Source organism: Talpa europaea (assembly GCF_964194135.1).
Source record: "Talpa europaea genome assembly, chromosome: 4".
Taxonomy (NCBI): Eukaryota; Metazoa; Chordata; class Mammalia; order Eulipotyphla; family Talpidae; genus Talpa; species Talpa europaea.
Window position 1 is genome coordinate 25,113,339 of NC_140070.1, and position 15,643 is coordinate 25,128,981.

Below are 15,643 nucleotides of genomic sequence, written 5' to 3' on the forward strand. Positions count from 1 at the left end.
TGAGCATTGTAATGACAGCCCTTGATGAAGAAAGAGATTTTGAATTAGATCTTGAAAACACCTGAAATTCAAAATATAAAAAAATAGGCAAAGATATATGAACAGAAGTTGAGACAACATGGTTGAAGTTGCAGGAGCAGAAAGCATAGGTGTTTCACAGTAGAGACTGAATATTTATATTTATTTAATTGGGACAGTTGGCGCATGTGAGAAAGGTATAAAAGAGAAGCTTCATTATATGTAATAGGATTAAAATATGCTGTGAAATCTGGATTTTATTATGAATGCAAAAGATTCTATTGACAGCTTGGAGTGGAAAATGGCAGCTGCAATGTTATAACAACATTAATCTGACTGTGGCACACAGATGAACTGGGGTGGAGAAGGCTGGGGCTGTAGCTTCAGCTAAAGGGCAGAAATAGAGGCTAGGGGGTGGGGGTCTGAGGGAAAATGGGCCTGGGGGTGATTGGGCATGGGGCATGGGGCAGACTCTGGAAGCTGTGAAATGAGAACTGGTCAGACCTGCAAGAAAGGTATGTGTAGGAGGGGAGAGAAGAAGATTCATAAATGATTCAGTAATGCTGTCACATGTAGACATAATTGCTCATTTTTAATGAGGTGCTTGGTGATGGTCAGGTTCATTAGCAGTTCAAAGTTTGAAAGTTCAGAGGTCATGTTCATCAATAGAATGTTTAGGGAGACAGAGAAGGTGACCACAATAAGAAGCCCTGTAAGTAGCCTCATCTATGTATTAAAGACCAAGAGAGGTAATGAGTTCTCAGCAGTTCAGAGAACAAAATATTCCTGAAGTTTGGAGTCATAGAAACTTTGAGATGGGACATCAGCTGAACCTTCAATAATGGGTAGAATGTGGAAAGAATTGAAAGGAGTTAAAAGTTTGGAAGGAGGAGGAGATAGGCAAAGACATAAAATAGGAAAACACAAGAGTATTTGTAGTAGTACATGGAGGGAGACCGTCTGGTTGGAACAGAGTTTGTGCCAAAACACAAAGAAGGGAGAAAAGCAACGGTAAGGACTTCTGGCTCACTGGTAAAAGTTCAGAGGGCAAGTTAAAGAGTTTGTATTTTAACCTGGGCAATGTCAAGTCACTAATATTTTTAAAGAAGGGAGTGGCCAGGAAAATGGGTATTTGAGAAAAGTTTAATCAGAGTCTTACCCACTGTTTCAAACCTGGGAGACTGTGTTGTATAGCAATTGTGCTGAGTGCCAAAGTATGAAAGTGTAAACCCGGAGAGCCGAGAGGTGATGTGTGAATTGGCAACCAAACAGATGCGTCTAATTGATAGCTAGCAGCAGGGATGAAGCTCAACTGGAAAACAGATACACCATTCCAAGCTGAAAAAATCCACACAGCCCAGCAATTGTCTGAGGTTTTTAATTAATTAATTAATTCACAAAGTGAAGTGTTTTCAAAAGCTCGTTTGAGAACTTATACTCTCTTCATACAGATGAATTCTCAATCGCTCTTTTGTTTTCTTTGCAAAACAGTTCAACTTGTATGAGAAAGAAAATGGGGAGGGCAGTGAGAGGGTTTCCTCACACTTCCAGGTGTAGAAGTTGTGGGTGTTGGGCCTCCTGTACTTACTAAATATTCTCTGCAGCGCTAATAATTCATATTTTTACATCTATCAATTGCAGCACACATTTGTAAATACTCAGTCTTGGTGGATTTGCATTTTCATCTGGTCCAAAGTAAAAAAGTAGATATCAAAAAAGCTAACAAACTTACAACCAATTTTATAATGACAGACTTTATAAACACACAGAGATCAGACATCTAATTTGAATTGCAAATATTTTGCAAAGTCCAAGAAGTAATCACTGTAGCTATAGATCTTTATTGAAATGATAAAATCCATTAACAGTCAATCCCACATTCTTTGGGTTCTAGAGACAAGGCATCCACCTCTAAGGATAGAGAACATTTGGAATTACCAGAGTTCAGAATGAAGTTGTATGAACTTCTGGTCAAGACAGACTTGTGTTCTCTTTACATTGAAACAGGGATTAGAGAGAACCTCAGTTTTCTGGAGGAGATGTAGAATTGGAGGACTCTACTATCCCAAGAATAAAACCAACCAAGTATAGTTAAGGGAAGGAACACTAGTTGGTGAGCATAGTCATCAATCCACCAGCATTGAATTGACAGTTATCTAAGTGAGAAAAAGACCAACCAGTTGACTTGCTAATGAAGCAAAAGCAACATGTCTCCTTTTACCCTTTCCAAAGTACTTTAGAAATGTATCCTTCATTTCATCTCATCTTTCTCATGATCTTTCAGCTGCCCGACTGATCCAGAACATGGATACCACTGTTGAGCCTTGCACAGACTTTTTCAAATACGCCTGTGGGGGTTGGTTGAAACGCAATGTCATTCCTGAGACCAGCTCCCGTTACAGTAACTTTGACATTTTAAGAGATGAACTAGAAGTTGTTTTGAAAGGTTAGTGGTGTTTCTGTCTATGCATCAATGATTTCTCTCTGAATATATCTGTCTTTTAAGATATGACTCTTAGTTGTTATAGGGAAAATCACAGAAGATTAATATTAATAATCCCTCCATGTTTTATGGACCACCAGAGTCATGCAGAGGGTGGTAGGCACTGAAATGAATGTTGGCATCTCTTAGCATCCCTGCTTTCAATCATATGTATACAAGTAGTAAAGCTCTATCATCTGTAGAAATGGTGTCTTTGTACCATTTTACCAAAGAAGAAATTAAATGATTGCCACTAAATGCCACCTCTGTGGTCTTCTTACCCTGATCCTGTTTTGAAGTAACTATTGCCTTCCCAGAATAGGTATATTTATTCTGACCAGACTCAGACACTCCCCCTGAGAAGATGAGAAAATCATGTCTAGTCTTCTATGCTGTGTTCTCCTCTTCTAGAAGTTACTTTGTGGAAAACCAATTTTTGATACTTTCTATCATCCAAACAATTAGAAAAACTCATACAATTCATTTGGAGTGTGAACAGTACAGTCACACAAAAGTAGTATTTTTCCAGCCATCAAGAAGATATCATAAATTCCAGATTCCTCTGCTTTATTATTTCTTTTTAATCTCAATTTTTTAAAGAAGTGAGCAGTACACATCACTATTTACACAAAAAAGGTAACTAGTCAAAAGGACTTTCATCTAACTTGGCTAATGAAACTAATGCATAGTTCTGCATTAGGAGTGATGATATGGTAATGGGGTTTTCCTATAGGATTTTTAAATGGGGAGGCAGTGAGCATACATTCAAAAACCAAGTTCTTTACTGAACCCCTGCTGAAAATGTTAATTATAGATGCAAATGAGCAATTATATTGATGTATTTTCTGAAATACCCTATTCAGATGTCCTTCAGGAACCCAGGACTGAAGATATAGAAGCAGTACAGAAAGCAAAAACACTGTACAGATCTTGTATAAATGAATGTAAGTGCTTTTTTATTTCATTAAAGGTATGCCTCACCTAAAACATTCCAGTGTCACCATGCCATGTTACATTAATAAAAAAATCTTTTTAAAAATTGTGCCAGAAAATGCAGACTTCATAATGAATTTGTATCTGTTGTTTTCAAAAGCTGCCATTGATAATAGAAATGGGGTACCTCTGCTTGACCTGTTACCAGACATGTATGATTGGCCAGTAGCAGCAGATAACTGGGAGCAAAATTATGGTAAGGCCATTTTTCTTCTTTGGAAAAAAAAGTAATTTCTGTATAAAATCCAAGCTACTATTATATCATACTATCATATTAATGTACTAAAACCTCTAAAGGTACACTTCTCCTTTTATTATTTTAGGTAACTGGACAGCTGAGAAATCTATGGCACAACAGAATTCTAAATTTGGGAAAAAAGTCCTTATTAACTTTTTTGTTGGCACTGATGACAAGAACTCCATGAGCCATATAATTCATGTAAGTTGGTGTGGCCAAAAGCCAAATGATCTTTAAATTGTAGAAAGCTTTCACACATCTATTACTGATGTTTAGACAGGATGACTCTTTTCATTTGAGTCAGGTGAGCAACACAGTGATAAATTTTGCTCTGTTCCTGATACCTGGATCCACAAGTCTAAATGTATTTTCCTAAGGCTGTGTTTTAGGAATTCATCTACCTTGATTTTAGGTACTTCTCCCTTCATAAAATAAATAAGAAATGAAAGACTTCCCTTTCCTATTTAGAAAAAGCATATAATTTCTATGTGTGGTCTGTTTTACATAAGTAAGACAGGTCTAGAAACAAGAAATTCCTAATTGCTCCAAAAAGAGCATAGAAAATGAATTTTCAACTCAATTTTGTTTCTAGCTAAAGAATATCTTCACTTTTATCTCAATGAAGGCAAATGAAAAACCATCCTTTAAGTGGTTTTATTAGATTTTTTAAAAAATATAAATTATTCATTTAGGCTTACCTAAGGTGTCCCTAAAATGAGACTATTTTTTTTAAAGATTTTATTTACTTATTTTTGCATGAAAGAACTGGGGTGTAGCCCAGAGGTGCCAAGGGGTGGGGGTGAGAAGATTCACCAGAGACAGAGTAGGGAGCAGAACAGGCAGATCTACTGAAATACACTACTGAGGGCAGCAGTGGGCGAGACAGGAGAGGTCTGCTGGGCCATGTGGGTCACTTCCCTGGCCAGGGATTGAACTTAGGCTGCAGGATGGCTGTGCTAAGACTTAACCACTAGGCCACCAGGGAAGCCCCGAAACTAATTCTTAAAGAGTGTACTTGGAAAGGACTTTATATAAAATATATAAAATAAAATTACGTACTTTATTTGATCTTCTGTAAAAGAAAATACCCCAAAAGTTGCAAGTCATAGAATCATAGCACTATTGCCTAAATCTTTTTGGTCATTTTTATTAAAATCATGAAAGGTATTGAACCCAACTCTTTTCTACAGTGGACCCCTTTTCTGCCTTTTTTTAAAGCAGACATGACTGTCCTTGATTGTTTACTAAATAAGAATTTTACAAACATCCTTACTAGTTAGCGGGGGAGCTGCAGAGTCTATGCCTTCTCCAAGCTGCAGGGTGAGAATCATCATGTATGTGGTGGAACTTGGGGCCCTTCCTGAGGCCTTTCTTGCCAACTACAATGTCAGCACTAAACACCCCTGTGTTTGTGGACTAGTGTAATAATCCCCTGGGTGTCAGGATTTCATCTGAAAGCTTTATGGAATGGAGCTAGGAGGATAGCCTCAGAGAATCTGTATGTGGAATCTTCACCAACCCAATAAGAATTCAGGACTCAGAGCTCCACAGTTGTGTCCAGCTGTGTTCTCAGGCTTCCAGCAAACTTTATTTGGTTCACACCATGATGTCTAAGCTTGCCATAGGTTGCTCCCTTGGGAACTGGACTTTTGCAACCACCATGACACATGAGAACCCCATATATGACATAAACTAATTTGGCCTTATATCCCAGTCAGCTGCTTTGTCAGACTGGATGGGGGCAGGGAAGGGTAGTCCCTGTGGAGCTTTGACAACTGGCGTGATTGCCAGCAGTACACATCTCATCCACCTGCTTCTTCCTGCATAGCTCCTGGATGTATTTGTAAGCGCCCATCTTGACTTACCTGATGGCTATCGCCAGATAGACAGGAAAGGGCTGCTTTTTTCCCTTTTGAAGTTTTCTCCTTTGGCTCTCAAATGTCAGCATCCTGCATGATGACCATGTGATTTCCTAAGAAGGGTTTGGAAGTTGGAGAAGGCCCTGGATGTGGAGTTGCCTTCTGGCTCTTTCTACACCAATCCTCTGGTGATGTTTCTTTTACCTTGGCATTGCCACTGCACAGCTGTTTGGAGTCTCACTTGAACACATAAATGCCCTTGTTTGCCTCCATTCCCATCTTCCCATGCAGTGCACCAGAGGCAAGTTAACAAGGATGCAAGTGTGTGCAAGCGGTTCTCCCTGGGTATGGACGGTGGGCCAGACAAAGGCGAGCAGAGCTGAGTTACCTCTTTTAACACTTAACTACTAAATTCCTGAGTGGAGCAGCTCCAGAGAGGCCCAGGAAGATTCTCTTCCATTTCCCTAGGGTAAAGGGTCTCAAAAAAATTCTTTGGCAAGCTCCACTAATTAGAAAGTTCTAGAGACACTACTTGAAGCCTTCCACCTTTTAATTTTTCTCCATCCCAACTAGGGTGGGGATAGAAAAGACTGTCCCCCCATGGGAGCATATTAGAATCTCAGGAAGTGGAATGTTCCATAAATGTGTCATTTAGATATGACCAAGTCCTAGACTCATCATTTTTTGTTCACCTGAATCTCTGTTCTGCATTAAATATTCTTTTCAGTATATATCTCGTTAAGGTTTTCTTTTTTCCCCTCAAATATCGGCAGCATAGTCCTCCAGATTATCTAACTACTCATCAGTTTAACACTTATAAGAAATGTGGAAAACACTCCCTAATTATGTATTCATTCATAATAACAGCCTGGCTGTTACCCTGACAAACAGAAAAATCCCAGGACTTGCTGACACATGGAAGGGCATGCTTGTATTGTACTGCTTTCCTATATCATCTCAATGGTTTATTTTCTTTTCTGTATTTTTTTTTATAGATTGACCAACCTCGACTTGGCCTCCCTTCCAGAGACTACTATAATTGCACTGGAATATATAAAGAGGTAAAAAAAAAAAATTGTAAAAAGAAAAGCAATAAAATAAAACTAAATAATCATTTGTGTAAACTTATAAACAGTGGAAAAAAAAGCTAAGACCAGATGTCAACTTAACCCTCTGTGTCCTTCAGTAAGGGCAGGCATTTAAAATCATACAGTAATAGTGAGTTACCTTTGATAGAATGAACATTCTCAATGAAAGGAATGAAGGTATCATAAGAAATTCTTATTGTGTCTTGATTCTTGGTATTTAATTCATAATGATTCATTTTAGAAGTCAATTTTAAGTTTTTCGATTCCCTTGCACATTACATTATTCAAAAAATGAACTGATTAATTATAGTTTATGGGTGGTGTCTTGAGGACCAGGAATGGTCCAGTACTGTTAAGCTCTATAGGATCTTCCAAAGCCTTTTGATTGGCCTTTCAGAGGACTACCTGGGTAGAGGCAGGTTTCAGACAAAACTTTGCAGCAGCTTCTGATTAGAACATCAGTCAGTTAGCCAATTGTACCTCACAGAGCCATTAGACAATCAAGAGTGCTTCTTACTGTCTCCAAGCCTGAAGTCCCTCTGCCGATGGGTGTGTGCTCTTGTTTATCTAGGTAAGGAACAACCAAAGACAATCAATACTGTGATATATCATGAGATATTTGGTGAAGGTATAGGTATAAGTTCCTAATAATTATTTTGTAGCTCCTAAGTAAGTCAAGTTTACTTTTTTTTTTTTTTTTGGTGTGGAAGAATGGGGGTATAGGCTAGAGGTACAGGGGTGAGAAGATTCACAAGAGACAGAGTGGAGAGTAGAACAGGTGGATTGACTGAAATACACTGCCAAGGGGAGCAGCCGGTGAGACAGGAGAGGTCTGCTGCACCATAAATGGGTTAGCTCCCTGGCCGGGGATCGAACTCAGGCACTAGAGGTGATAATGAGGAGACTTAACCCATAGGCCACCAGAGATGCCCCTCAAGTTTACTTTCGATGATCCTAATAGGTCACTGTATGATGGTGTGGCTATAATTTCTTCTTGTTAAAATTATTAGCTAAGTATATTTATGCCAAGCATGTATTTTGTCTAAATATTAAGTTTAAATAACATGAAATTCCATGTTGTTTTTTGAGTGACTGTATAACCTTGAAACAAAAAGAAAGATTTATTATAAATGCCACAACTAATGGCTCAGATAGTCAAATGAATAGAGGATATTTGAGTTCATGACCGTCTCGTTACTGAGTAGGTGCAGCTATTACTTCACGAGCTGTCCAGCTGCTTCCTTTTGCAGAGGTGAGGATGATTGAGGAATGTTGGCTCATTATATGATATTTTTATCATCAACAACTGGGATGTTTTTCACATTCAGGATGAAGTTCTAAAAACATATCAAATTTTCCAATCTTAAAATATACATTTTTTTTTCATATTTAACATTTCCAATATCAAGATATACCTGGTATTTAGTATATATTTTCATATGGTGAAGTTTCTTTTTCTGTTTTTTTTTTTTTCCAAAAAAGCTGCTGTAGATAAGGTGGTTTGTACATTTTATATTCGATGCCATCTTATAATCTGGAATAGTTCACAAACTAGTTGCCACAGGACTGAGTCTGAGAATGAGGGACTTTTGTTTAAACTGAAGAGTTTTGTGGGTTTTATTTTATTTTGGATTAATTACCAGTATTTTTTTCACAGAAGATTACACTTTTGAGTCTAGATTTATTGGTAGAGCAATAGAATTGGAAACACTGGACTGTATCCCCATGAGGTTGCATCATGGTCGCCCCCACCCCTACCTACATGGGGCTTTTTTTCTCATCTTTTGTTCATGTCTAGATAATTCAGTGATTTGTATTGACTCCCTGGGCCCTCTAGACACTTGATTTTGTAAATCAATTATATCCTGGCTTATCCTTGGTAACAGAGACCCAAAAATAGTGTAGCTCAAACAAAGAGAAGTTTACTTCCACCTCCTGTTATACTTCAGAAGGAGGCAGGCAGGGAGAGGCTCTGCTCCATGGAAATGAGCGAGACTTCAGTTGGAGTTCACCTTGATGATCTACATTAGCCTCTTCTACCATTGAATATGAGTCTAAGTTGGTCAAAATTGGTTCACCAGTTCCTGCTCATATTTCAGGCCATAGGAAAAAGAAAAGAGGGCAATTGATAGACAATTTCTTTTCCTGTATTTCAGAGTTGTTTTATATCCTCTTGGTTAGAACATTGTCATGTGGTCATAAGTCAATATTAAGGAGGCAGGTAAATGTAGTCTTAACACATGTGGCCATGACTGTGCCTTATTAAATTCAGTTATGGAAAGAAAGGTTCTAAAAGAAGGGGATCTTGGATACCAAAGATGTTCAGCAGTCTCTACCAGTTTGCACCCAATGATCTGGTGAATGCTAAGTTTCTTGTCAAATAACACAGTCGTGTTCAACCTAGAATCAGTCATATGTTTATCGAGTTTCTGGGTGAGAAATCTGAGGTTTGTCCTCAAACACTCAACATGGGTAATAGAACCAGAGAAAGAACTTTTGTTTTTGTCTACTGCTTCTTCCATGACATCATTTCAACTTCATAAAAGATGTGCTGTATACTCATAGAGCTCTTTAAATGAACAAATGATAGAGAAAACTCAGCCGACTGACATTTACAACCTGGAAGTCATTATCAACTAAATTGGGTGCCCTCCAGTGATCTGGATTAAATTATCAAACTCACAGCATGCTTGCTGCCTGGCTTCCTCTCTACTAGCACTGTTTGGTCACTGAATTCCTTCCTGCCAACCTCATACCTTAGATACTTCTCAATTCATTGCTCTAAGCTCCAAGCAACCTCCCCCTGGTGATGGGAGTATGCATATGAAATAAAATACACCTGTCATCCTGGAAGGAGGTAATTACTAGAACATTTCTGTACCCTCTCCCTCTTTTAAAATCCACTCTTTGGAGAGGAGGGATTTGGGAGGGGAGGGCAGCATGAGTAGTCATGGAAAAAAAATTCAATTTCTTCCTTATTTCCCCCATGATATTTGCTCCTCTCTCCCAATCACTGCCACCTGCAATCCCTTACCTAGTTCCCTCTGTGTCCCCTGCCAGCTATCAAATTAAAGTTATTCTAGTTTTTCTACTGCCTTGTTATCTCAGAAGGAAGTTAACCCTATTAAGCATTTTTTCACCATTATTGTATTGCTTCATGAAAAAAAAATGGTGCAAAGGATAGGATACCAAAATAACACATAGTGAAGAAGTTATAAAACTGCAAGAAATGTTAATCTCATTGTATCAGTGTTATCACTGGTCTTCAGTGATTTTCTCACTGGCTATGTACTACATAGGCCATTCCTTTTGCCTGGAACATTCCACATATTGTAACCTGTCCAGGCCTCTTCTTTTTCTGCTCATCCTTAATTTTTTTTTAAGATTGATTTATTTATACAAGAACTGGGGTACAGGCCAGAGGCGCGGGAGGGTGAGGATTCATCAGAGACAGAGCAGGGAGCAGAACAGGCAGATGGACCAAAAGCACTGCTGAGGGGAGCAGTGGGCGACACAGGAGAGGTCTGCTATGCCATGTGGGATTCTCCCTGGCTGGCCGGGAATTGAACCCGTGCTTCAGAGGCCGGGGACAGCTTCACAGCACTGCGCACAACCCGCTGCAACGCCGGGGAGGTCCTTCATCCTTTAAGTTTAAATATCACTTCCTCATGAGGACTTTTTTGACTATTTTCCCATAATACACGAGTTCCTGTATATATTTTTTTAATTAATGTCATTTTTTCCTAAAAACTGTAAACTTTGTGAGAGCATGTACCATGTCTCACTCATTCTTTGCTTTATTCCCAATACCCAGCTCAATTTCTGGCCCTTAAAAATTATCAAATAAATATTGCTGAATCGGTGGATGCATGGATGAAGGGGAAGAAGGCAGGGAAGAGAGAAAAGGAAAGGAACACAGAAGCTCCCATTTTTTTGAGACACCTTCTAGGGCATCACCAGGATTCTCGGGGTAGTGTGGACTCTACACCATGAATAGCTCATGGAATGTATTTCCAGAGCCTCTTACAAACCATGTATCCTGTTCCTTCTTTTCAATCTCCAATAATTTCTCTGCTGTACTCAGATTGTCTAAGTATAGTCACACAGATACTTTTATATTCCACATTTTTTTATTTTATATAATTCTTACATCATTTTTCATATTTCTGCATTATTTTATTGAAAATAACCAAGAGAAGTTTTGAGGATTGACATGTGTCCACCACCTTTTAAAATTTTTAGCCAAGAAACATGCTCTCTCTGACTAGGGAAGGCTTGGCTTACTTTTCCTGTAACCTTAGCCCATGATTTTCAAGCTGTACTCTCGAGTCTGGCTCTGCAGTTAAGCCTCGGGCTGGGATGAGGAAAGGTAGCACCCGCTCCATCAAAAGGACTAATTATAAATCTCCTTGATCAAATTATTATCTTGGCCCATTTTCCCAGGCCTTTTTAATCCTTTCTTTTGGAACATCCAGAGCATCCACGGAATCATCTTCCATAATCTCAAAAACCAAACTCCTCAGGAACAATGAAAATGATACCTGTAATTACTGAGAAAGGCCATTTCACTTCACAGAATTTTTTTTTTCTTTTGTTACCCTAGGGATGGAAATTTTATGTTGTGATATGTGTACAGTATTCCAAACAGTAAAATGCTTGTGTCATCACACCAAGTAATGAAAATAAATAACCTGGTTTTTTTCCCAAGAACTCACTTCTTTCCTTAAAGACAAAACCTATTTTTTTCTTTTGTTAAAATAATAAGGCTATCTTTCAAACTTATTATATAAATTCTTTTATTCTGGCATTTTTATTTACATTTATATTTTTATTTATACATATGCCTCTGGTTATTGTTCAAAACTTAAATACCTCAGTTCCTTTTCGAGTTCTGTACTTTACCTTAATTAAAAATGGAACATTCCTGGGGACCTCCCCGGTGGCGCAGCGGTTGAGCGCTGGGTTGCGAAGCTGCCCACGGCCTCTGCGGCGCCGGTTCGATCCCCGGCTGCTCCCCGGCCACCGGAGGAGGGTCCCACATGGCGCGCAGACCTCTCCTGCCGCCCGCTGCTCCCCTCAGCAGTGTACTTCGGTCCTTCTGCCTGCTCTGCTCCCCGCTCTGGCTCTGGTGAATTCTCTCACCCTCCCGCGCTTCTGACTGTACCCAGTGCATGTATAAACAACAAAAAAAAAACAAACAAATAAATAAATAAATAAAACATGCCTCTAAAAAAAAAAAAAAAAGGAACATTCCCTAAGACAATAGCAACCCAAAGATATGTATATGCTTATGTTTTTCATATGACAGAATTGTGTGTTTTCTTAACAATTGTTTTCTCATGCACAGACTGAGAGCTAAAATGGAACATTAGAGAATTCAGTCCAACTCCTCATTTTACAAAATAGGAAACAGACACAAAGAAGTAAAATGACTTGCTTAAGGTCATAGAATAGCAGATCCATGCATCCAAAACATTAATTGTTAGCGATAAAAACCTACTCTGATGTAGGTTTTGTAGAAAAAAAAATTTTTTGTCTCGCCTAATTGTAAAGATCTAGGGATGAATCAAGAAATGTTGAACCCAGGGGTTCAAATGAATCATTGTAACTCTTATTTTTCCATTCACAAGGTTCTACTTTCTTCTCTGTTAGCTTTTCTTTTTAGCAGGCTATGTCCTGTCCATCGTGGCATCAAAGATGATCATTGGCAGTTTCACAATTCAGAAAAAAAAATCCCATCTCTTCCAATGTCTATCAATGTCTGAAGAAGGTTCTGATATTCCCTACTTCAGCCACCTGCTTTCCTCTCAACCAACAATTTTCTCCATGGAATCAGGATCTCTGAATAGCTAGATGGCAGAGCCATCCATGCCCATGGCTCAGGAAGGGGGACTACTTGATTGACGATTCCACCAAAAGAAAATAGAGAGAGGGCTCTATTAAGAGAAGAAGGTGAGAAATAACTATAGTCCACCTCATTATAAACCTATCTCTTGTCTCCCTATTTAGCTTTCCTTCTATATGGTACTATTTCTACATTAAAAAAAAAAAACACAAAAACTGGATAACAAATATCACTCAAAACTGTTAATTTAGGAAGTGCACTGCAGACACGAAGTAACAAACAAAACTAGATAAACACTGTCTTTTTCCAAAAATGCTGACTCAGTGTTGCACAGGTTAACTATTAGGTAATGCCACTGAGACATCCAAATGATTATCAAGTACAGACATTAAAAATTTGAAAAATGTCTCACCAGTTTGGATTTATCTATGCTGCATCTTGTGTAAAACTTCCTTTCCCAGGAAATAAAAAGAACTTCCTGAATGCTGTAGCAGAAGGGACTGTTCTCAAAATAGTCTCACCAAGTATCCTCTCATCCTGATTTGTTGAAGAAGGAGAACCTGGGATCTGGGCATTCTGATTATCCAACAGCATCACATAATAACATAGTACAACCACAAAAGTCAGAAGTTGCGAGATTCAGTCCTGTTCTAGCTATTACCAGGCTATCCATTTCTAGGAAAAACATTATGAATGATACACAATGGCCATAAAAAATAATGATCTCATTCACAACATTTTTAAATGAAACCAGCCAACCACCTCCTATTAGAAAGTTCTTGATTCACTGAAAGGAATAAGGAGTTTAATTTTCTTGAGAAATCATCCACCTTGGGCCTCCCTGGTGGTGCAAGGGGTTAAGCACTGCACTATGAAGCTATTCACAGCCTCTGCAGCACGAGTTTGATCCCCGGCCAGCCAGGGAGCTACCTACATGGTGCAGCAGACCTCTCCTGACTTGCCTGCTGCTCCCCTGAGCAGTGTATTTCAGTCAGTCTGCCTGTTCTATTGCCCACTCTGTCTCTGGTGAATCCTCTCACCCCCCACATCTCTGGCCTGTACCCTAGTTCTTATATGCATGAATAAATAAATCTTAAAAGAAAGAAATCATCCACCTTCAGAAAAGGCTCTGAACTCTTTAATGGAGATGAATTGAAACGGGTCTCAAAGCTTCCCTTCCCTACTTCATTAGCTTATCAAGACTAATTGTCACTTTGTCTTCTTTTTATAAGGAAATCTGTAGGTTAAGAATTCAAAATTCTTTGAGCACATGTGAATAATTGGGGTGTTTTTTTAAATTGTGTTAATGTTGGTTAACATCATTTTTATATTTTGGAAGTATAGCTTCCCCTCCTTCTGGTGATGTTACCATGAAGTTCCCATCACCAAGGCACCCCTAGTCCCCCATCATAATCCATTGTCTCCCCACTTTGCACTCTCCCCCGCTTTCCCTTCCCTCTCTGAAAGTCTCAGTTCTATAGTCAACTTTCAGGGCTAGTGCTTGAGTTTGGCTTTGTCTGACCCTTTGTCTGGTTTCTCTATATTCCACATTTAAGTGACACCAATCAAAGTTAGTTATTTTTATGGTTTGTGTCTAAAAAGGTAGAGAAGGCCAAGTAGTGGGTTCCGAACCTAAGGACATTGCGTGTACCAATGAGAGGGCTCTGTATTATCAGGCCTTCACATACACACAAACCAAGAAAGTCATAATGAGATACTTTACTTCTTGATATAGCAACAAAATACTAATTTAAACAGAATTTCAGGGCTAAAAGAAAAGTGAGGAATCTGCTGTGTAGCAGATAAGAGCCTGTGGAAGTGAAGCAGGAGTTGGAGATGAAAACCGATAGGATGCAATGCTGTGGGACGTGGCAGGAGAGGCCAGAGTTAAGAAGAAATGTAGACGAACAGGGAGCTCATAAAAAATGGAGAGCTTACATAACACAACACAACAAAACAAAAAGAAACAGACAATTACAAACCAGAGACATCCTGCAGGAGAGGAGAAGGGAGAGGGATCAGAGGGAAGGAGGGAGGAGCACAGGGGACTGAGGGCTGAGGGGAAACAAACAAACATTGTTTAAAAATGAACAGTGATGTAAAAAATATATTTTAAAAAAAGAAATTCAAGGGGGAAAAAATGGAGACCTTTTAGGGATGAGGATAGTGGATTTGGAAGATGGTTAAGATGGCCAGGAACCAGAGACAACTGGGACCTGTGGCTCTGAATAAGAGAAGATACTGACCACAAAAATTCTCTAAGCTATACATACCTAGAAAGACCACACTCTTCAGATTTACAGTCATTTCAGATGAGCAGTGCAAGACAGAGCTGAGTTAAACCTAGAGAAGATTTGATTTGTCCACTTACCCAAAATAGAAGCTAAGAGAAACTTCTCCAAACTCAGGCTGAGAATAGAAGTCTGATGACATAGAAAGTGAGTGAAATTTATTTACTATACTTAAAATTGAGCTTCACTATTTTCACTCAACACATATTCTCTGAGCTTTTACTGTGTGACAGGAACTTTTGCAGGCAGTAGGGGTAATGAGAAAACAAGACAGAATTTGTGCGGAATTCTTGGTCTTATGGGAGGAGACAAGCAAAAAAGAAACAAATTAATAATTTAAGGAAATGAGATAAATGGAAATTATAGTGTTATAAAGGAACTAAAACAAAGTGACTTGATACGAGGTCAATGTCTAGGGAAAGGGGAAGGTGGATCATTTAAATGCAATTTTATATGTCTTTGTAAAAGATTGCTCTGGCTACTGCTTGGTGGACTGAAAAAGCAGATTCTGCAAGGGAGACCACTAACCTCATTTTATCCTTGGTGACAAGGGTAGGTTTCCTGCAGTAAAATGACTTGGTGAATTTGACAAGAGAATTTTGAGATTCACTGAATTAGTTTGTAAAAAAAACTATAGGCACACACCTTTACTGAGATATTGGGGGGTGGGTTCCAGATAGCCCAATAAAGTGAGTCACGTGAATTTTTTGATTTCCCAGTGCATACAAAAGTTAGGTTTACACTGTAATGTAATGTATTCGGTGTATAAGTGCATTAAGTCTTAAAAAGCAATGAACATACCTTTCTTTGAAAAACATTTTGTTGCTAA

At 38.8% G+C, this 15,643-nt stretch overlaps 1 protein-coding gene across 1 annotated transcript in view; it reads left to right on the forward strand.

Moving 5' to 3' along the window:
- MME (membrane metalloendopeptidase) overlaps nucleotides 1-15,643 on the forward strand; it is a gene marked incomplete at its 5' end in the record, with an annotated part of 91,520 nt that overhangs the window by 25,072 nt on the left and 50,805 nt on the right. Inside the window, 5 exons of the mRNA XM_084231244.1 lie at nucleotides 2,303-2,464; nucleotides 3,364-3,444; nucleotides 3,594-3,689; nucleotides 3,817-3,932; nucleotides 6,586-6,651. Of these exons, the coding sequence (XP_084087370.1) occupies nucleotides 2,303-2,464; nucleotides 3,364-3,444; nucleotides 3,594-3,689; nucleotides 3,817-3,932; nucleotides 6,586-6,651 (521 nt within the window). The remainder of the gene's footprint in view (nucleotides 1-2,302; nucleotides 2,465-3,363; nucleotides 3,445-3,593; nucleotides 3,690-3,816; nucleotides 3,933-6,585; nucleotides 6,652-15,643) is intronic.